Below are 23,359 nucleotides of genomic sequence, written 5' to 3'. Positions count from 1 at the left end.
CTCAGAGCCATCTTTCCAGCCCCTGGAGTAAGTGTTGAATATCTTCATCATTGTGAGTTATTCAGGAGTACACTGTTACTTCTTTAACTTTTGAAAACGTGTCTTTCTACAGCCTCAAGGAATAGGCTCCCCAAGTGTTTACCATGCGGTCATTGTCATCTTTTTGGAGTTTTTTGCTTGGGGACTACTGACAGCACCCACGTTGGTGGTGAGTAATCTTTAATGTGCCTATCACTTTTTCTACGGCAGAAAAGATGCCTGTTTTCCATAGTCCGACACTGACTGGTCATTTCTTAACAGGTGGCCTGTGCTTAACTGCTTTTGCTACCTCTTGCAACTTACTCGCCCTGTTAGGTAGAAAGGAGGGACTTTTACACTGATAGGTTTAAGGAAGGTGAAATCTAGGGCTCTTATTACTCAACATAATTGTTTTGAGGTAAATTGCATAGCTCTGTTCTCCTAAGTCAGGTTTCTTTCATTTGAGCTCAAGATCTACAAAGGCTAAAAGTGGCGTTACGTATGTTTTCCTAGGTTTGGAATCATAGAAGTCTGTTTTACTGAACCAAACAGCTCAGGTGATGAATAATTTTCTACTGTCAATACCGAAGAAGAAAATGGAATGAGATTCCCTTCTAAAGAGGAGTCTGTATCTTGAAAGGAGTACCTAGCTTATAGAATCTCAGAATTTAAATACCTAATTTTAAAAAGAATTATGTGTATGGGTATTTTGCCTGCCAGTATATATATCCACCACGTGCATGCCTGGTGCCTGCACAGAAGTGGATTTACAGATAGTTCTGAGCCTCTAGAAGAGCAGCTAGTGAGTGCTCTTAACCAGTAAGCCATGACTCAGATCCTTAGAAGAGAAATTTGAGTTTGCTTACTTGTATTTATAGTCATAAACTTGATCTTTTTATACTCATGAGACTTTAAAGATTGTTCCTTAAAAAATAATTAAATGACCATGTAAGTAGATTGCAAGAGTCTAAAATACAATTTATATTGCTTGATAGATTTATCTACAGCTATATATATATATATATATATAATCATTGCTTTTGTGAATAAAATATTGATGTTTAATGAGGTTACTTTGACTACAAAGCCATAATCATCTTCAAATAATCTTCTTCAAATAAATTTTCTTTATAATCTGTTGTTTATTTAAAGTTAGAATAGTTCTTTCAATGATATACTTGTTTATAAGAATGTCAATTTGAATGCACTTTGATTGAGATCCTTTTCTTTTTAAAAAGTATGGCTAATTTGCCTAAAATGAATCATTAGTTCTCCAGAATGTAAGTTTGTATGTATACCATGTGCACCTTGCTCTTGAAGGGTTATCACTGTGCTGCACAGGCTTACTTTGAACTCTGTAACCCTCCTGTAGTAGCTCACATAGGAAGCTGAAATTACAATATAGAAATGTGTTAAGTATGATATGAAGGTTGTCCTGATACCCTACCTACCATGTATCTAGGCATGACAAGAATGTTACCTTCTTTGGTGGCCTTTATCTCTGCCATTATGAGTGTAAGCCAGATAGAGACAATTAATTAGAATGTGTTATCTGTTCAGTGATGTTTCCAAAATTTTTAGGCCTTAAAGCTTGTTTTAGTAAAATTGAACAAAAGAGTCTAGGGCTTTCTCATGCACACTGGGTAAGCACTCTGCCTCTGATCCATATTTATTCCCCGTCCTGATGAAGTGGCACCTTGAAAGTGGTGCAGAATCCTTGAGTTCCTTGGGTCTTATAGTGACTAACAGAAAGATGTCTCAGAAGCTGGAGATAAGAAGAGCTCTGTGGTTAAGAGCACTTGCTCATCACACAGTGGACCTTAGTTTGGTTCCCAGCACCTCTGTTGGGCAGTTCAAAACCATCTGTAATTCCAGCTTCAGGGGACCCAACATTCTCTTCTTAATAAGTGTGTGACACATACACATAAATAAAAATCCTTAAAACAAAACAAAACAAAACAAAAAATCATGAAAAAAGATACCTCAAGCTAGCACTGCTCGATCCGTCTTTCCTTCTTGTCCTGGAAATTAGTGTAGGGCCTCAAGTATTCTAAAACATACAGTTGTAACTTTGCTATTTTGAAACTAGATAATTATTATTATTATCCCCAACAAATATGAGAGAGAGAGAGAGAGAGAGAGAGAGAGAGAGAGAGAGAGAGAGAGAGAGAGCGAGCTACCTTGTACATAATAGGTTGCTTAGCAGTGTTGCTGACTTAGTAGATGCTGGTGGTATTGGTTCTCCTACTCCTATCTAGGTTGTGATAATAAAGCTTAAAGCCACTTGGTTGGGAGCTACTGATTCAGAATCTTGGAATATTAATAAAAAACAAAAAGAACTATGCATCTTCTCATTTGTGAGCTTCTTTGACTTATATTTTACTTTTTGTTTTGTTTTGTTGTTGTTCCTTTCATCTCTGCTGGGTGTAAATCCCAGGCAGGGCCTTGTCTGTAGCAGGTAAGGGCTCTACCATAGAGCTCTACTCCAGCCTTCTAAGTTTCTCATTTTTATTTACAATAAGTATGTTTCCCCAGGTTTCTTGTCATTGGCAAGAAGAGGAACTAAAGGAGAGGGGAGATTTCTTAGTTCTTTCTTAACAGTATTTCTTCATGTGGCCCCTCCCCACTGTCAGAACAGGCAGTGTTCGGAGTGGAGGAAGCATTGGCTTCCAAGCCAGGTGAGAGCTCAGTGGCTCCATCTCTAAGAGCCCACAGCACCAGGCTAAGCTGGAAATCCATGTGAAATAAAACTAGATTGTATTATGAAAGGTTTAAAATTGGAGGGGACCCACATCTTTAATCCCAGCACTTAGGTGGATCTCTGCATTCAAGGCCAGCCTGGTCTACAAAGCAAGTTCTAAGACAGACAGGGCTACACAGAGAAGCCCTGTCTTGAAAAAAAGAAAGGAAGGAAGGAAAGTAAAGAACAGAAAAAACAAGAGTAGGTGTTGTTTGAAAATGTTAATGTGGACATTTTACCAAGAGTAAAATATAATGTGGCTTTTATTGTCTTAGGTATTGCATGAGACCTTCCCTAAACATACATTTCTGATGAATGGCCTAATTCAAGGAGTAAAGGTATGGTTAATCCTGTGTGTGCTATAAGCTTTGACTCAGACTTATATTTCTTGTTTTATATTAGAATTCTCTTTTAAGAAGTTTTAGTGCTCTTATAACAGTACAAACTTAAGCGTTAAGGTTAGTGGTGAGAAAGAAAAATTTACCCCCAAGCTCTTCATTTGTATAATCTTTTTTTGTAAACAGATAGTCTGTTTACCACTATAAAATAGATAACTCGTCTTCCAGAATTGCTGGTTTAGTTCCTGAGGTTGAAAGTACATTAGCATTTCATATTTAATACTCAGGCAGGACAACAGATGATTTCCTTAGCCAATCTAAAGAAATTTTAAAACAGTATGTAAGTAAGAAATAAGTTACTGTTAATTGTAAAAGCAGAGTTGCTGTAAAGTCTGTTGCTGTTCCAGCACGTGGATGATTGTTGGCTCGTGCATACTCAGCATCCTTTTTTACTATTACTCTAGGGTTTGTTGTCATTCCTCAGTGCCCCACTTATTGGTGCTCTTTCTGATGTTTGGGGCCGAAAATCCTTCTTGCTGCTAACAGTGTTTTTCACATGTGCCCCCATTCCTCTAATGAAGATCAGCCCATGGTATGTATACACTTACCTCTATACCGCAATTAAGTAACTATTTTTGCTATTGCTTTCTTAATGCTTCTTTATTTCTTATACTTTTCTTAGACGGTTTATTTATCTGCTTAGATCTAATTTAGTGTGTTCTTTGCTTTGACACAATTAAGAAGGCTCAAGGGGGTAAGAACCAGTATCTGAATAATATTGGTAAGGGTTTGGAGCTAGGTGCTGCTGTTAGAAGCAGTACTTTAGAAACTGTAGAGATATGCTGACTTCTGTTTGTGCAAGTAGGGATTTTGTACAGTTCATCCCTATCTATATTCATTGGGAACAGATTTATTAAAAAGCTCAAAATGATAGTTGCTCAAAATCTGTTTATTTCTTTTTATATCAGAAAGATTCTGGATTTGAGCAGTCTAGAGCCTGAGTGTATTGTAGTGACTGACTTCACTCTGCCACCTTTCCCTTTATAGCCTTCTTAGCATTGCTGAAGCCCAGCTGTCATGTCAGCCTTGTGTGAATGACAGAAAGTGTGTCTTACTTAGGGTTTTACTGCTGTGAACAGACACAATGACCAAGGCAACTCTTATAAGGAAAACATTTAATTGGGACTGGCTTACAGGTTCAGAGGTTCAGTCTATTATCATCAAGGTGGGAACATGGCAGCGTCCAGGCAGTCATGGTGCAGGAGGAGCTGAGGGTTCTACATCTTCATCTGAAGGAAGCCTGGAATAGACTGAGCATCCTCAGGCAGTTAGGAGGGTCTCCAAACCCACCCCCAGAGTCTAACAAGACCACACTTTCTAATAGTGCCATTCCCTTGGCTGAGCATATACAACCATCACAGTGTGACTACAAACTTTGCTGGCTTTGATGTATTCTGTTTTGTTTTATTTTGTTTTTGCAGCAAGATCTTATTGTGTAGCACAGACTGGGCTTGACCTCTGAATCTGCTCAGTGTCACAAAGAGTGCTGGGTTACATGCACACAGCCTTCAGTACCACCGTCTTTTAATCCAGCTCCTACCTGCACATCATGTATCTTTGGTCAGATTTTTCTATGCTTCTATTAGAACATTCTCAGCCACTGTAATAAAAATGAGGATTATAGCTGGGGCAGTAGAATACATAGATCTTCAGTCTCAGCACAAACGAGGCAGAGGCCAATCTGTTTTACAAAGTGAGCTCCAGGACAGCTAGGGCTACAGTGAGAAACCCTGTCCTGAAAAAGCAGAAAACAAACAAACAGGAAGGCTCTGTGTATTATTTTTCACTTAGAGAAAAGGATAACAAGTTCATACACACAAAAGAACAAGTACCCCAAACTATCAGGGTTCTTTATCTGTACATTGTTCCTCCAGTGCTCTGTGTACTCCACAGTGAAGAGATTTCCAGTGAGTGTCTAGAAATATTCAGGAGCTACGTCGAAGGGTTTTCTCTCATAGGTTAAATGCCAGCTTTAAAAAGCAAGCCTCTGATGAACTGCTTAAGATGCAAATGAGATCTTAACCAACAGAATCTAGCAAGAAATGTATTTTGGAAAGGACTGTGTTTGAAAATGTTTAGCAGCACTAACGTCTTGATGGAATGGTAATGTGAATGTTATTAAGCATGACTTAAACTAAATGTCACTGCCACAGTAGGTTTCTAGAGTCAGTTTTAGTACAGTACAACATGCCTTTCAAAATATCTTTTCTCTCTCTCTCTCTCTCTCTCTCTCTCTCTCTCTCTCTCTCTCTCTCTCTCTCTCTCTCTCGTGTGTGTGTGTGTGTGTGTGTGTGTGTGTGTTTTCCCATTGGGGTTCATGTGGAGGCCAGAGTAACGCTGGGCTTGTTAGTGGCAATTACTTTTCCACCTTGATCTTGGAGAAAGTCACCAGAGAGCACACTTTTTATGCTAGACTTGACTGGCTGCTGAGCTCCTTCTCCACGCTCCAGTTCTGAGGTTATAGGGTTCATCTCTGTGCCCAGCTTTTTATTTTTACATAGGTGCTGAGGGTCAGCGTTAAGTTCTTCATGCTTGTACAGCAAGCTAGAGTTACCCTTAAGCCACCTTCATACCCATCGTTCACTCTTTATAATTGTCTTAATTTTATGAGCACTGCCGTTCAGGTCTCTTCAATGCAAAGAATGTTCTGCCAACAATTGAAGAGTCAAAGATGTGTAACTTGTTTATATGGGCTCACAGGCATGCAGGTACTTGGATGAAAAGTAGTAATGAATCATTAGTTTTTATCTTGTTGCTGTTTCTAATAGAAGCAGCAAAACCCTTGGCAGTTTAACTATTCAGATTAAAGAGTTACCAGAATATATTATCTAATATTAAGTGCTGAATTCTCTATAGGGGCTGCGTTGCTATGATGGGCCATACATTTTCATAGTAACTGGCCTAGGGTTTATAGCTGTGATAATTCATGCATTGACCTAGAAAGCTCTTGGCTGAACTGTAGTTCTTACTGTAACTAAAAGACTGAAGAAACATTTTAAGTAGGTGTTTGTTCTAACCAGTTTTTCTTCTTGCCTTTCCTTCTTAGGTGGTACTTTGCTGTTATCTCTGTTTCTGGGGTTTTTGCAGTAACATTCTCTGTGGTATTTGCATATGTAGCAGATATAACTCAAGAGCATGAAAGAAGTATGGCTTATGGGCTGGTATGTATACTTATTCCTTCCAGCGTTCTTTTGTGTCTGCTGCAAATGCCGGGTATTAAGTGTTCCTTTCTGCAAGAAATACAGACTTATAGTCACTCATTAGATTGTATTTAAAAGTCTTTTCAAAGATGTGATGGTTCATGTTTCTAATCTCAGAACTAAAGAGCCTGATCAATTAATCTAGGCTAATTAAACAAGACTCATAAAAACCTAGAACCATGCAAGCTTTGACAGTTCTATTCAGGAACTATCTGTAGTATTGATCTAATTTAAATGATTGTCTATTTTGTATTATCATTTTTAATGGAATTCTAAATAAGGAAATAAAATTAATACTCTTAACTCACTCACGGAATTAATCTAGGGTTTGGTAAACCTTTTTGAGGCTTTGTAAGCCATGTATAGTCTCTATCCCATTGTGTGTGTGTTCAGTTCCTTTTAAAACTGTAATAACCAGAGCCAGAGAGATGGCTCAGCATGTGAACAAGCTTGCTACTATGCCTGATGACCTGGTTTTGATCTCCAGAACCCACCTGGTAGAAAAGAACTGACCCTCCCTGCATACATGCACATATATATGTCATAAGTTGAAAAGTAAAAGTGCCCTACCTTATTGCATGTGGCTCACAGACATTTGCTTGCCAATATTTATAGTGACTAACTGCAGTACAGTCTGATTTCCTTTCAAATCTAAGAATAAAATGGCAACAAGAACCGTAGTTCTCTACTGTTATTTAAATAGTCTAAAAGAAGTATGGCAGTAAGGAGTTTCAGCAAACCAAGATAAATGTTTGATAAACGAGGACTGCGTCTTGTAGCTGCCTGAGCTTTAGTTCCATGAAAGATGATTTCTGGTTCAAAAGTATTGCAAAAACTGAGGGTGTTGGAAAGATTTGGGAAAGGAATGGTAGGGAGAATGCAGGGGGAAGTCACAAAAGTACTAGTGGTTTTAGTTATGGGTTAACCCTTAAATAACGAGCCTGTTGGTAGCCAGTGGGTTTTGTCACTGTTTGTTTTGAGAAAATCACAGCCAACTTTCTTGAAGTGTACTTGAAATTCATGTGTTTTTTGTACAATTGTACAACTATCATGATGATACAGTTGGAGCTTAGAGTTATACTAAAGTAATAACTACACTTTCCTTAGCCAAAGCCTTTTTTCTTTTAGATAGGGCCTTAACTATATACCCAGGATGGCTTACTTCTCTTCTGTGCTGGGATTGTACTATACAGGGAAAACTGTGCATACCTTTAATCCCAGGAGCCAGAGGCAGGCACAGGTATCTTTGAATGTAAGGCCAGCCTGGTCTACAATAGCAATTTCTAGGCCAGCCAGAGCTACATAGTAAGGCACTCAAAAGAAAAATCAACAAAAAGAATTTCCCAGCCTGGTCAGTTCTTGGTTTTGACTAAGATCCAGTGAAGGCATAGCCTAGCAAATGCTACTGACATGAGAGATGGTGTGGATCCAGAGAAAGGAGAAAAAGAGCTTTGTGGTCCTCTCCTTTCTGCCAGAAGGAAATGGCCACAGGCCGGCAGGATTGAGAGGATACAGCACAGAGGGACCCTGACCAGGCATTTCTTTACTGCATTGCAAATGTGAGCTCACCTGATGTGATGGTGGAAGTGAGTGTTCTGGGCCATAATGAGATACCACTGCTGTCTGGGTTTAGAATGTCTCCATTGACCCAGAGAATATTCAGACCCATTTATCATCCACTGCTTTTGCCTTTGGTAGACATTTCATACAAATTACATAGTATAAGTCAGTCTTTATATGTCTAGGATCTTTCTGTTCAGTGTGCTCTTGAGATTTACCCAGTCCATCTGAGTTGCTGTGTAGTAGTATGTCTGTGTTTGAGACAAACTACATTTGGTTAATTAAGAGGTGAATGCCTCTTGATGGATGCTTGGATTAAAAGATACAACTTTTTAAATTTTGAATTGTGAGAGATTCAAATTCACAGGGCTCTCAAATGAGCAGCAGCTTGTACAGTTGGGTTTGTTTGTTTGTTTGTTTTTTCATTCTATTTTTGTAAGTGTTTAGCCTGTAAAGATCAGAAGGGGTGATTATCTGAGTTTGATTCTTGGCCTCCACATAGTAAAATGTAGAGAACTGTGACAAGTTGTCCTAGCATAAGCAGACATACATACATGCAAACATACACACATGAGTGAGTGTAAAATAAACCTGAATTTATTTTAATCATTCATGAAGTTGCAAATACTTTTTTTTTAAGATTTTTTTTTTTAATTTTATGTATATGAGTACATTGTTGCTGTTTTCAGACACACCAGAAGAGGGCATGGGGTGCACATTACACATGGTTGTGAGCTGCCATGTGGTTGCTGGGAATTGAACTCCGGACCTCTAGAAGAGCAGTCAGTGCTCTTAACCACCAAGCCATCTCTCCATCTCGCAAATAAACACTCTGTGTTGGTTAACTACATTCAGAAGTCACAATGGCATAGAAACAGTAAAGTTTCTACTCTTATTTCTTTAGTCTTCTCCTCTGAATACTGGAGTGAACATAGGGCCTCTCACATAAGGTAGGAAGTTACCCATCCTGGCTCTAATTTCTAGTTCTGAAGACCATGGTTTTGATTAGGCGTTATCTGCTTTCACATCTGCTGATTTGCAGTTCATCAGCTTTGTCTGGGGTTACTGGGTTCTCTCTAATTTTGGCATCTGTTAGGTTTGTCCACACCTCATGAGAGGTCGAGAGAAGGTCTCAGTGACAGGTATTTTTGCTCTTCCTAATCCTGCTGCTAAAACTCAGCTAGCTCTAATTATGTATCATAATGAACATTTAATTATCTATTTAATTTTGATGAGAAAAATCACAATTAAATTGAATCCCCCTACAAGAGTGAATGATTTTAGACTGTTGATAGAAAGTGCAAAAGATTGATACTGTAGGTGTGCTCTTGGTGCTCTGGGCTCCTCACTTCCTCAACCAAGTCACCTTGTTGGTTTGCAGGTCTGTTTTGCTATGAATTGATCTTTAGGATGTGTTTGCACACAAGGCTCCAAAGTTTGAGAGTTTGAAAGGCTGGACTATCTTCTTAAGCAAAAATTTGTTCTGATGACCTTTCTCGGGAGAGCACAAGAACAGTGCAGTTGCCACCAGGTTGCAAAGCAGGATGGGTGCTGACAGAAGAGCCCCAGATAACTCCCTTGTCTGTCCTGATTGCAGGTTTCCGCTACCTTTGCTGCCAGCCTAGTTACCAGCCCTGCAATTGGAGCTTACCTTGGACGCGTGTATGGGGACAGCTTAGTGGTGGTCCTTGCTACAGCAATAGCTCTGCTAGACATCTGTTTTATCCTTGTTGCTGTGCCAGAGTCATTGCCTGAGAAGATGAGGCCAGCATCGTGGGGAGCTCCCATTTCCTGGGAGCAGGCTGACCCCTTTGCAGTAAGTTCCTTGGCAAAAGAGAATGCCTGCATACTTCTCTCTGGATGTTTGTGGAGTGGGGGGCATCTTAAGGTTTATTTATATATTTATTATAATCTCAATGCAGACCTGTTGGTTGGAGATCATTCTACATGATCATTGTAGAACATGAGTTCTACAAATACAAGCATGCACCACCAAAAGGGATTTTAAAAAAAAACTTTTTTAACAGTTTGAAATATTTTCAGACTAGTTTGAGTAGGATTAAAATAAAAAGAAACTAGTTGTGTGAGGTTCTGATGTATTGTTGATGTTTCTCCTACTCTAGTCTTTAAAAAAAGTGGGCCAAGATTCCATAGTGCTACTGATCTGTATCACGGTGTTTCTCTCCTACCTACCCGAAGCAGGCCAGTACTCCAGCTTCTTCTTATACCTCAGACAGGTAAGATCATCCTACCAAAGCAAACATGTCATGTTTAGCACCATAAGAACAGTGTTTCATCGTCTCAGAACTGTATTCATCCTTAGTTTGCTTCCTATTGCTGAGATAAAACACTTACCCAAAACAGCTCAGGGAAGAAAGGATGACTTGGCTTGTATTTCCCTGCAGTCCATCTTTGAAGGACATCAGGGCAGAAACCTGGAAGCAGGAACTGAAGCAAAGACTATGGAGGAATGCTGTTTCCTTGCTTGCTCCTCAGATTCATGCTCAGCTAGCTACCTTTCTTGCCTTCCAAGACAACCTTGCTTGGGTGGTACTGTCTACAGCATGCTGGACCTCCAACATCAGTCATTAATCAAGGAAGTGTCCCCACAGACTTGTCTAGTGACCAGCCTGATAAGAACATTTTCTCAGTTAAGGTTTTCTCTTCCCAGGTGACTCTAGTTTATGTCACATTGACAAAAGAACTACCACTACAATACTATTTTGTAAACGGTAGCCAACAAGAACTTAACCTGGTAGAGGACCTATTTCGGCTCCTCATCCTTGGTACTGGAGATGAAACCTAGGACCTCATTTTGTAGTTTTAAAAATTATTTAGGGTGCTTGATAGCTTAGTTATGGCCAAATATTATATACAAGAAGGTATTTTTAATATGATAAACCATTTTTTTCTAATGAAAAATGTAAGTAAATTAAAATTAGAATGGAAAATTGTCAATAAGCATTTTTCTAGCCATTTGATGTTAATATACATGTGGTTACATAGATAGTATATATTTGATGTGCTTCTTTTTTTCATTAATTTTACTTGTTTTGGAAACCTTCTAGATAATGAAATTTTCCCCAGAAAGTGTGGCGGCCTTTATAGCAGTCCTTGGCATTCTGTCTATTATTGCACAGGTGAGTTTCTGCTTTAGTTACAAATCAAAGGAGGTCCATCCCCGTCCATATGAGGCCTCATCCAGTGAAGGTCTTGTGCTGCTTTGAATATGCTTGGCACTATTAGGAGGTGTAGCGTTGGTGAAGGAAGTGTGGTGTTATGGGTGTGGGCTTTAACCCATAGCATGGAAGACAGTCTTTCTTCTAGAGGCTTTCAAATGAATATGTAGAACTCTCTGATCCTCCTGTACTATTCCTGCCTAGACACTGCCATAACACACTACTCTGAACCTGTAAGCCAGCCCCGATGAAATGCTGTCCCGAGTAAGGATTACCTTGGTCACAGCAGTAAAACCCTAAGACAGGCATGTTGGTGAAACAGATCAAGCTGGCCTCCCAAGTGCTGTGCTACCATGTCTGGCTAGAAACAAGTCTGGTCTGTAGGGTCAAATATTTGTTATCAGAGCTGGTAATTGATGAGACTTTTTGGATGGATACATATTAGTGAATATGTGATGTATAACATGACAGTTTATTGATTTATATCAGGACTCCTCCTTGTCTGAATTCACTCTTCAAATAGTCACTGAATGTCTACAGTACTGAATAGACCCTGTTTGAACATCAGTATTTATTCCTGCTATCTAGACTTTATCATTCTAGGGAATGAGATAGGGTGTATAGGTAAGTTGTAAGGGTAATTTGAGAAGTACTTAATATACAAGGTGGTGCTTGGCCAAGGATATGCAGGTATAGCTGGAGGAGGAGAATGTTAAGATGTTAAGTAATGAGAATAATGCTCCAAGGATGAGGCTATTCCTGGTGCACGGATAGGAAAGCAGAGAGGCTTGTTAGGCACTGCTGGTGTGGGTAAGGAGGAAAGGGCTAGGGGGTGAATTCCAAGGAGCTCCTGGAAGCCCAGCAGGGAAATAGTGATTGTTGACACAGTGGATTACTCTGTCTTTGGATGTGAGAGATTCTTACAGCAAGTCTGGCTTAGTGATTATACACAGGATGTGACCCCAAGTATCGAGGTGACCAGTATTTCTCGATTCTGTTTTTGACTTGAATGACTTCTAGTAGCCATATGAAAATACATTTACCTTTTACTCCATTTGCAAGGTAAACAGGCTATACGCAAGAAGATGTTTTGTTGTGCGGGTGTGTGTGTGTGTGTGTTCCCAGGGTCTCACTTATTGGACTCTTCCCTGAATTAGGATTTATTGACCCTGGCTTTTTAAATTAAAGATGATAAATTCTGTAAATTAACAGTGTTAGCCAGTTGTATTGAATGATGGGCTATTTTATTAGCAGGTTTTGGAGGTAGTTGTGATCTCCTTTGGGAAGTTGTCAGCTTCCTTAGCACTCACATTCCTGAACAGTGCACGCTTGTGCCCGTAGCAGGCCCTGCAGCTGTATGCCTACCTCAGGCGATGGGGATTTATTTCATCCAGGTGACGGTCTTTTAGCAGGGGGTTATCACTCTAGGGTGCAGCAATAATGAGGGCCTGTTTTCTGCCCTGTGAGCCTCTAGAGAGTGGTTCTCAACTTTTGTGGTCCATGGCCCCACAGAAGGTCACAGATCAGCAATTTACATTACAATTCATAACAGCAAAATTATAGTTATGAAGGAGCAACAAAAATAGATGAATGGTTGGGTGTCACCACTGTATGAAGAACTGTATTAAAGGATAGCAACATTGCAAAGGTTGAGAACCACTGCTCTAGAGCCTTAAGAAGAAGCAGGACTTTTGAGGGGTAAGTGCTGTGTTTGGGGGTAGTCTTGAGTACCCTTTGCCAGAAAGCAAGAGGGAACATAGCATCTGGTAAGCAAGCACAATGCTGATGTGCAGTACCTGAGAGCTTGATCTGGTCCACGTGCACGGACACTGAGAATGGTGGGACTTCTGACATCCCAAAGCCCACATCCAGTGGCATCCCTCCTTCAACAAGGCCATACCCAATACTTTTCAAACAGTTCACCAATATTGGGACAAGTATTGAAAACAGGTGATTAAATGAGGCCGTTCTCATTCAGACCACCACTAGGGCTCACGTGGCTTTGAAGTTTCATTCAGGATGTTGATTGTCTCCACCAGGAGCCCAGAGGTTTCTGTCGGCGTTGTCCTCTTTGTGTTAGAAAGTGTGGACACTGTGACTCTGCAGTGTCAGCTGAAAAAACATCAATGTATTAAGAGGTACTTTACTGGAGAAAAGAGCCACCTTTTCTGTCTCTTTTGAAACTTTGTGATAGGAGCCAGCAAGCTGGATCTGTAGGTAAAGGTACTTGCAAGCAAAGAGAAAACCAATTCCTGAAAATGCAATTTTTTTAAAAGAGAAAAAACCTTTGTGATAATTGTGTTTGTCTTACAGACCATAGTCTTGAGTTTACTCATGAGGTCAATTGGAAATAAGAATACCATCTTATTGGGTCTGGGATTTCAAATATTGCAGCTGGCATGGTACGGCTTTGGTTCAGAACCTTGGTAGGTATAAATATTGTGATACTTTCTTAAAATTTTTAATATTCTTTGAAAGTTTTATCTGTATGATGCAATTTGATTAAATCAACCCACTACTACCTGCCTCCTGATACTCTTTCAACTCTCCAATACATCTCTCTCCCAACGTCATAGACTTGTGTGTGTGAACTTAACCCAGAGTCCAAAATAGTGCTGTTCTGGAAGCAGAGCCATCGAGGAGCACAGGAAGCCTACCCCCAGCCACATCCCTATCACAAAGGATTTTTGCTGCTTGCTTTTTTGTTTTTTTCTTTGTTTTTTAGCTAAGGCTGCCTCTGCCTCACAGCACTCATTCTACATGTGTTCATGAGCACATCCAGCCCCGCCCTTTAGTTTCTTCTCAAGCTAAGCTATTGACTTGAATCTTGCTGTACTTTAAGCATGTATAGTACAATTCCCCATATGTTTATATATTTTAGAGTAGTTTAAGGCCTCCCCCCCCAGATGATTAGCTATTGAATCTCTAAGGAGCATTTAATCTAATCAGTTTGTTACTAGGAAACAGCACAGGAATCTGGCAACAGAGCCCTGACAGCCTATGTATTTTGTTTTCCTAATTTAAAAAAAAGCAAAACAAACCACCGTTCTTCACTGACAGTTTGGGAATGAGCAGTCTGCTTACTTCCATCCTGGCTCCATGACAGCTCAGCCTTTCTTACAGGTTGGTGTCCTGCAGGATGGTTGATGTTGAGTTGCCCAGCTCCTCTTTGGATTTGGGTATTAGTAAACAAGAATGTGTTTTAGACCAGTCCAGCCTTCACAGGGGTGCCCACAAATGTGAAGTATTTGTTTTAAACAAGAAGCCAGGAGCATCTAGCTTGCTTACTGTCTATCTTGCTGACATTATAATCAGTGACCTTTAAGATGAATCACAGATCCATGGGAAACTTTAGAAGACTGCTGGCTTCTAAATGCAGTTGTTGTTTCTTTAATTTTATGTATAATTCTTAATGCAACTTCCAACACAAAGAATATTCCACATGCATTATGGTTTGGAACAACCCAATTTTACAACCAAGTAACACACTTTTTTGTGAACAAGTAGTTGCTGCTTCCAGAGTACATGAGCTCTGCCCAGAGCCACTTAGAGGAAGAGAGGAGGCACACTTCCCTTCTTCACACAGCCATTGCAGTCAGGATGACTCGGTTTGATTTGGTGGGGAAAACGGAGAATCGATAGTAATGTTTGTTTTGATTTCATTACAGGATGATGTGGGCTGCAGGGGCAGTGGCAGCCATGTCTAGCATCACCTTTCCAGCTGTTAGTGCCCTTGTTTCACGGACTGCTGATGCGGATCAGCAAGGTGAGTCGATCGGAGGCCGTTAGTCACTTAATAGAACCGTGTATCTCTTGCATAAAGACTGAAGCCAAGTGTATCTTTATAGGCTTCTAAGTTTGCGGCCTGTGGTAAAACAGGTTCTGAGATACTGATTTCCAGTAACCATCAGTCACTTGTCCTTTTAAATAGTGAATGTTTGGCTGTGGCTTCTTCATCATTATGACAAAATACCCAACAGAAATATCTTAAAGGATTTATCTGGGCTACTGAGCCCAGAGAATCCAGTCTATGGTGGCTTGGTCTCATTGTTGTTCAGGAGAGAGGATGATGTCAGCAGGGGCATCTGGTAGAAGTTACTCATCATAATGGTTGACAGGGAATAGATAGGAGGAAGCCAGGGACAAGATATTCCTCCAAGGACTCACCCCAGCATTCTGATTCTATGGCCTCCCCTATTAGCACTGAGCATTTAGCACTCCAACCCATGAGGGACAGAGCACATTCGTGTCCTAATTTACTGTTGAGATATCGCTGTTGTTGTGCTATTGTCATAGGTACCTCAGGGTTCATCGTAACCCTTTAAAATTACCTGGCTGTAAGAGAAAAGGGTTATTAGTACAGTGGCAGTCATTCAGTAAAATGAGGAAGGAAAAGCCTGTGGTTAAAAAAAAAAGTTGCAATTTAATTTAGAAAGATGACCCTAGAGAAATAAAGCATCACTCAGTAGTACCAAACTGTTTGACAATTTTTAATGTGTTTGACAGTTAGTTCCTAACTGATTTGCTACCCAGAGTTTGACCTGTATGTAATGTCTAGGTTTGCATTTGCATAGGGCAGTAACTACTGGTGGCTTCTCAGTAGCATTTAATACCATCAGAGTGAGGTTGCTGGTAGCATTAAAAAACTGCCATTTAGATTGATTTCACATTTGCAGTTTTTTAAAGACTAGAAAAGGATAATGTGCTAAATGATGTTTTTAAACATGTAGGTGTTGTTCAAGGAATGATAACAGGAATTCGAGGATTGTGCAATGGTTTGGGACCAGCCCTTTATGGCTTCATTTTCTACATATTCCATGTGGAACTTAAAGAACTGCCAATTACAGGAACAGACCTGGGGACAAACACAAGTCCTCAGCACCACTTTGAACAGGTAATTCTTCATTCACATATGAAAATGTTCTATTTATTTGGCTGGATTAAAATATATTTTTGAAAACAAAAGCTTTTGTGTAAAACTGTTTCTGGTAATAAGTCTGATTATAGTGTTTGTCTAGCATGAATAAGCCTTAAGTAATCTTAAGAATAGTTTTTTAGGCTTTAATTTTTAAGTATCACCTTGCAGAATTAGAATGAAAAATCATTTGAAACCCCATTTTGTCAAATTTACCCAATGGTGTGGCAGCCACTTGTTTATTCCATGCTGCTGCTGTCTTGTGACTGGAGAGCCACACTGTCACTCCTCAGATGGAGCGAGTCGGTTATGTATGTTAGACATTTGTTGACTTGCTTGATTTCCCAACTGTAATTACCAACACCAAACCACAAGGACCATTGAGCCAATACTGACAGCTCTTCAGTTTCCTTGATTAAGCAAGTTTCCAGGCAAGCCTACTTAATGATGTGGGCCATATACAACAAAGAGTTGGACGGTTTTGCCCAGAATGTGATATGGGCTAAAATAAAAATGTTTTATTTTTGTGGTTAGCAATTTTAAAACAAATGACTCTACAGGTGTATCATTAGTATGTGTAGTATGTGACTCTAAGGCTCTTCCTGTCTCCCTCTGGGAACAGTAGACTAGGTGGAGATGCACAGAAGGCCTGTTTTCAGGCCACCCACAGCTGTCCAAGTTACTTTGCCAGATTTTTGTGGGCAGGATTTTACAATAAGAATAAAAATACTTTTTCTTCTAAAAAGTGAAGTATTTTATAGCTATTGCTTTAATGAAGTCATTGACTTTTAAAAAAATTGAGCAAACAGCCGCTGAGCAGTTGCTGGAGGCTGAGGCGGGGGTATTTGTGCAAAACTTTTAACTATTGCTTCTTCCCCAGAACTCCATCATCCCTGGCCCCCCCTTCCTCTTTGGAGCCTGTTCGGTACTGCTGGCTCTGCTCGTTGCCTTGTTTATTCCGGAACATACCAATTTAAGTTTAAGGTCCAGCAGTTGGAGGAAGCATTGTGGCGGTCACAGCCATCCTCACAGTACACAAGCGCCAGGAGAGGCCAAAGAACCTTTACTCCAGGACACGAATGTGTGACCGAAATCAGGAAGACTTTTCTCTGAGCACCCAGGTCTTAGTTTTCACCTGTAGTTCTGGATGCACATTCCATCTCCATCTCCAGTGTACTCTTAAGATTGTCTTCAGAAACACCTGCATGAACTCCGTGGGAACTAAGAAAGAATGGACAGTTTTCCAAAGACGTTACAATTTCTTTCTAAAGGAAACCTTTTGTTTATATTAGCACCACTCTCTTGCCACTAAACTGTTTTATTACACATCTTTAATTAAAGCTATCTATGTAACTGCTGTCAGCGCGCCTCTGCCATTTCCTTAGGTGTTGAGCTCATGCTGACTCAGTGACACTGTAGGCAGGATGGTTAGGGACCTGTTTGCTTTAACATCGTAAAACCTGAGTCATTGTAAAATCTTGGGTCAAATAATTCAAAGCCTTAATGCAGATGCACTAGAAATGGTAAAGAATTGTTTGCATTTAAAAGAACTGGTGAAAAATTGTAGTAAATCGGAATCATGTTTCAAGCTTGTTTGCCATAATTTTATTTCAGACATTATTCACTACTGTTCTGAAGTGTGAATCTATCAGCCACTTAAAATATCAGTTGGGGTGGTCAGAGCCTATACGTCTGTGTTCTGGCTCAATGTGTTTAAATTTGTTCTGCTTTCTTATACCACTATTCTTTTGATATTTGCATAATCATAAGGACCTCAACACTTGAATACATAATCTAAAACTTATAGTAAGCTGGTAGCCTTGAAAATGTCAATGTGATATCTATATGTAGATAAATATATATAGTGGCCTTTCAGGACTGTCACAGTAACACTTTATTTACAGAGCTAATGTTTGTCCTAAATTTTCAGGACCCTAGAAGAGAGCTTTATACAATTACTGATGTGAATTTCTCTAAAGTGTATATTTTTGTGTCCAGTTATATTATTTAAAAAAGTGTTACTTTGTAAAAAATGTACATAAAGTATTGTATAGTTTACACTGTTTTCATCTTGTGTGTGGTTACTGCCTAATGCTTTTTAAACTTGGAGCATTCACTATGATTAAATAAGGTCTCAAATGTAAATATTCTGTTAATAAAATTAAATATTTTAATGATTTTTTTCTTTTTAAAAAGGTCTTGATCTGTGAGTTCCTCCCTGTAAGTCTGGCTTAGATTTGTTACCATGAGCGTTTTTACAGTAGCAAATCTAACCTTACCCTACCCTTCACTGCAGTTTGTTGCCCTCACCTCACCAAAAACAAAAACCCTGAAGATAAAAACCCAAAGTTTGCAGGTCAACTGGAAATACAGACATTGTGTAACATAAACATGCTTCTGGCATATAAAATTATAAAATTCTGAGGCTTCAGTATTTTATTTATTAACAAAGGTCACAGTTTTCAGAAATAGCAAAAACAAAACATTTTGATTATTAACACATGTACAGTTGCTGAAGAGGTAGAGCAGAAGGTAGGTGCTGTGTGTGTCAACACTTAGCTTACCTAAACCTGCTGTAGGAATGTTTAGAAACATGTTTATAAATAGTAAGGGTAGGATATCTCTTTCAGTTATCTCTTTCCAAAGCCCACCATAAGCTTTTACATTTATTTTATAGTATTTAAAACTGTCTGTGCTGCCAAAAGACTTCTTTCCAGAATAAGTGCTTTCAAGTAGTTGTAACAATAGTCTTACCAACACTGAACTTTTATTACAGCCTTGTTGAAGATAGCTGGCAGTTGCTATCATCCTGAAAGTGAGACTAAAGATCCCTGCCTTCCCATGGTTTGTATGTTACTGTCTAAAAATGTTTTCAATAGTGTAAGGTACTTGAAAAAAAATGTGTAGAGATGTTTTGCCTGCATGTGTATTTAGAAACCACATGCATGCCTGATGCACTCTGGGTGCCACAATTGTGAGCTGCCGTGTGGGTCTGGGATTAGAACCCATTCCTCTGAAAGAGTAGCTAGTGCTAATCTACGGAGCCATCTCTTCAGCCTCTTGAAACTTTTAAAATATCACATGATTGTTACATTTTACAGATAAAATTTTGGGGTTCTAGGATTTTAATTTCCATTGGGTGGTTTTCAACAAGAAAACAAAACTAGGCCTCTAAGATTATAGAGGGTTGGTTTTTGGTGTTAGTTTGGTTTTTGAAACTACTTAATTTCCAGGGAATAATTCTTGGAAGTTTTTGATAATGTAACTTTCCTGTTTTATTAACACTGAGCACAAATTTTGATTTAAAAAGTACCATGAAGTTTTATGGTGCTATTACCCCATAGTCTTGTATGGAAGTGTCAGAATCAGCTATGCTCAGCCCAGATGACTAAAGCACTTCATTCATGGAAATACACTGTCCTGATTACTTTTATAAAAAAATTATTTCATAGGTCAAATATGTCAGAAAATAATTTGCTTGCTATGAATATTCACTCAAAGTGCTTAAGACTATCACTAGGTATATCAACCAAACTCCAACCACCCCCCATATCCAGGAGTTGCTGACTTACAGAAAGTCAAATCCATTGATTTTGGTTTGATATTTTTATCTTACTTGTTGGTTATTTTAATTTCCTTTTTAAGGGAGAAAGAACATGAAATTGGGTGGGTAGAAAATTGGAGAGCATCTGAAAGGAGAATTAAGCCAAAATATATTGTATAAATCAGGCTTGGTGATACACACCTTTAGTCCCAGGTCTTAGGAGGAAGAGGCAGGTGGATCTGGGTTTGAGGCCAGCCTACCCTACATACATTGCAAGTTCCAGGACAAGCTAAACCACATAATAGACGCTACCTCAAAAAACAAAAACCTTTGAAAGTATAAGATCTCAATGTAACAACTCTCAGGTGGCAAATTAAGAAGGTTTTTTACAAAATAGTGGTTAAGAGCACTGACTGCTCTTCCAGATGTCCTCCAGGGTTCAATTCCCAGCAGCCACATGATGGCTCACAACCATCTGTATTTGGATCTGACACTCTGATGTATCTGAAGACAGCTACAGTGTACTCATATACTTAAAGTCAGTATTTTTTAAGATAGTATGAATCACAAGTCTTCAGTGTGTTACCACTATTCTCTGCAGGTGTATCTTTGATTTAGTGTCTCTGTTCAAACTGGTAAGAATCTGATAAAATTCAGTAACTTTTTTTTAACATTCTGTCTGTTCACAGAAAAAAATATCGTTTACTCAGAATCCTTATCAATTTCCTAAGTTTGTAAAGGCAGCAGTATTATAAAGGATCCAAATGATCTAACAGGAACAAGAAAAAAATTGGTTTTGTTATAAATGGTCTGTTAAGTCACTTGAATCTCTAAACTGTCAGTAAGCAAAAAAAGGTGTTGGATTAACTACTTGGTAACTGCCCAGGGAAATACGATGAAGACGAGGGGAGAACTGTGGGTTTGGAAGATGTCTGCATTGCTCCCAGCATGCTATCTTTCTGATGGTCTGCAAGAGACAAAACAGTTCCTACTTTAGCCTTAATTTGATGAAACAACATTGTAGTATACTCTCAGCACACAGGCCTCCCTCCTCACCTGGATTACTAAACAGGTTCTGGCTGAGTCCACGCAAAGGAATGCTATCTTCTCTTCTCTTCAAGTATTTGGATTCCAATCCTAAATTGTCGCCACTTAAAAAAAATAATTTTGTCTTAAATTTCACTTTATTGTTTACTTTCTCTGTTGAATGTTCCTAGTTGACAAAATCAAAATGCTCTAAAATACCTTAATACAAAATTTTTTGACCACCTAAGTGATTATATGATACCCCAACTTGACAATTCCACATCTGTTGCCCTTCCTTGATGGAAGGCTCAGGTGAGACAGGTATACAAAAACCAAAGCAAACAAACACAATCTTTTAGGCTTGGATCCCATTCTAAGATAACGTGCATGCATGTTCAAATACCCCAAACTTCTGAAGCTTCAGAAATCTGAAGTACTGCTGGTCTCAAACATTTTGATTAAAGTAGACAAGCTATGTCCTCTTTTCCTGTCTTTACATAATATCTTCCTTCTAGAAAAGATCAAACTTTATAGTAAAGACTAGGATAAAGACTATAAGAGAAATGTATGAATATACTGTAAGATTACATATATATTTCATGGCAAACATGAGATGAGAAAATACAGAAGAAACCAAGTTCTATGCTGAGAATATTGAGTTTATTGGAGTCAGTACAACATACCATTAGAACAGAAAAAGGCATACGTAACACATGACAGGAAAAATAACTGATAGGAGAGGCTCTGTGCATGTATAACGTGTAAGGGTGTTTTGCCTGCATATATGTCTGCACATGTATGCAGTGCCCCTGGATTCCAGAAGATGAGTTACAAAGTATGTGAGCAGCCATGCTGGTGTGGGAATCAAACCCAGGTCCTCTGGAAGAGCACCATTGGACCATCTCTGTGCCCTTTCTGAGACAGGGTCTCACAGTGGAGCCTTGGCTCTTGTATTTATAGAAATCTGCTTGTCTCTGCCACTTGAATGGTGGAATTAGAGGTGTGTGCCGCCATGCCTAGCTTTAAAAGGGATTTCTATGTACAGATCCAAATATTTGTAAAAGCAGTCTTACAAGAGAATCTTTTACTATATTATCTATGGGGAATCCGATAATTTAAAACCACGTACTAGAGAAATCACTTTTTCATAGATAAAAATAATTCTAAATTTTCAACTCAAAATATCTTAAATCAACTAGGCTTTGTGGCACACACCTTTAATCCCAGCAACTGAAGCGGAGGCAAGCAATTTCCCTTGAGTTTGAGGCCATCCTGGTCTACACGGTAGTTTCAAGACAGCAGGAGCTACACAGTGAGACCCCATCTCAGCAAAAAAAGGAAGTCATAGGTAAATACCAGGCTTTCTTACACTGCCAACATTTTTAACGTGACCTTTAAGATGCCGCAGCATTAGCACTCGCTGTCCTCGAGGCCTGCCTGGGGTAGGTCCTAACACTCACAACAGCTTACAATCCTGTCACTCCAGTTCTAGAGATCCTTCTGACCACTGTGGGAACCAGGCACATGTGTTGTGTATAACACACGGCAAAATAGTACACACAAAATAAAAATAACTTTGTAAAAGATGACTTTCCAAGAGAACAGTAAACTGTATGTCAGTTGAGTACTTACTTTTCCTTATCAGCCGGTCTGTTAACAGCTGCACCTGGCTGCCCGTCTGTCGATGTGCTTGGTTTTGTAAGCTGCAAGTTAAACTGAACCTGTGGGAAGAACGCGGCTCATGAACTCAGAACTGAGGCAGTTCCATGCTTAACTGAGTGCTTCATAAATCTAGATAATTAATATAAGGATTTTGCCTGTATTTTACAGCACAAGCGCATTCTTTTGAAGCTCAAGAACCTGACTTTTCCTCACTGAAACAGCTCCCATAAGAAAAGGGACAAGGTGAAGAATATACACAATTCTCCCCACAGTTACTTTGACATGAACACTAAAGCATTTAGGTCAATTATTAGGACTTAAAACTACACAAGGCTTAGTTGGCCTGGCAGCACATGCCCATATTCCATGTGCTGGAAGGACCAAGAAATAGAAACCAAGGTTACAATAAAGTTAACTTTTTGCTCTAGGTAGAATGGCAATTGGTCAAAATGAAAACAAATTAACAAATGCTGGTGAGGATTTTACAAATAAGAAGTTCATAGCCTGTTGGCCGGGGTGTAAGTAATCACAGTTGCTGTTAAGACCAAGACAGATGCTTTCCAAGACAGTACATGTGTATGAAGACAGTAAATGGATCTATTTCCTTCTTGGGTGTACACTGAAAGGAATCCAAGCCAGAGTACAGAAGAGATAAAACAGTCACACTCACTGCACCACAGTTCATCCAACCAAGACAGGATCAGGTTACATGCCAATTAAAATATAAGAAGAAAATATGGTGTGTGTGATAAGACACAAACACACACACACACACACACACACACACACACACACGGAGGGAGGGAAGGAGTGATTTTTTTTTATACAGCAAAATTGACAAATTGAAAACATCACCTTAAGCAAAACAAGTATCTCTTATTTCCTCTCATTTTTGAAAGTGACACTTTCCCAAAACCTAGACGGACAAGGAAAAGATGCAAAGTACTGGGAGCAAACAGGACTAGGGTAACCTACACATCACACACAATGAAATCACAGGGCGGCAGGCTTAAGAAAGGAATGGTGATTCTCAGCACCAAGTCCACAGCACGAAACAACCTTATAAGCTGCATATGCGCAGCCTGACTCCACCCATGAGCCAAGGACTTTGGAAACT

The 23,359-nt window shown here is 39.3% G+C and overlaps 2 protein-coding genes across 4 annotated transcripts in view; one reads left to right on the top strand and one right to left on the bottom strand.

The window, feature by feature from the left end:
- Positions 1–18,141, top strand: part of MFSD14A (major facilitator superfamily domain containing 14A) — a 29,122-nt gene extending 10,981 nt beyond the window's left edge. The window contains exons 2-12 of one of the 2 annotated variants that reach the window (XM_080915731.1): positions 113–208; positions 3,034–3,096; positions 3,561–3,688; positions 6,203–6,317; positions 9,514–9,732; positions 10,040–10,153; positions 10,985–11,056; positions 13,409–13,521; positions 14,764–14,861; positions 15,826–15,989; positions 16,891–18,141. In XM_080915731.1, coding sequence (XP_080771857.1) covers positions 113–208; positions 3,034–3,096; positions 3,561–3,688; positions 6,203–6,317; positions 9,514–9,732; positions 10,040–10,153; positions 10,985–11,056; positions 13,409–13,521; positions 14,764–14,861; positions 15,826–15,989; positions 16,891–17,097 — 1,389 coding nt within the window. In that variant the 3' untranslated portion in view covers positions 17,098–18,141. The remainder of the gene's footprint in view (positions 1–112; positions 209–3,033; positions 3,097–3,560; positions 3,689–6,202; positions 6,318–9,513; positions 9,733–10,039; positions 10,154–10,984; positions 11,057–13,408; positions 13,522–14,763; positions 14,862–15,825; positions 15,990–16,890) is intronic. The other variant, XM_080915732.1, reaches the window with a different exon arrangement.
- Positions 18,142–20,417: 2,276 nt separating this feature from the next.
- Positions 20,418–23,359, bottom strand: part of SASS6 (SAS-6 centriolar assembly protein) — a gene marked incomplete at both ends in the record, with an annotated part of 29,201 nt that continues 26,259 nt past the window's right edge. For both annotated transcript variants that reach the window (XM_080916315.1, XM_080916316.1), the window contains 3 exons: positions 20,418–20,521; positions 20,611–20,705; positions 22,213–22,301. In XM_080916315.1, the coding sequence (XP_080772441.1) occupies positions 20,418–20,521; positions 20,611–20,705; positions 22,213–22,301 (288 nt within the window). The remainder of the gene's footprint in view (positions 20,522–20,610; positions 20,706–22,212; positions 22,302–23,359) is intronic.

Source organism: Micromys minutus, assembly GCF_963924665.1.
Source record: "Micromys minutus genome assembly, chromosome: 4".
Classification (NCBI taxonomy): domain Eukaryota; kingdom Metazoa; phylum Chordata; class Mammalia; order Rodentia; family Muridae; genus Micromys; species Micromys minutus.
This window is presented reverse-complemented; position numbering and strand designations above follow the sequence as displayed.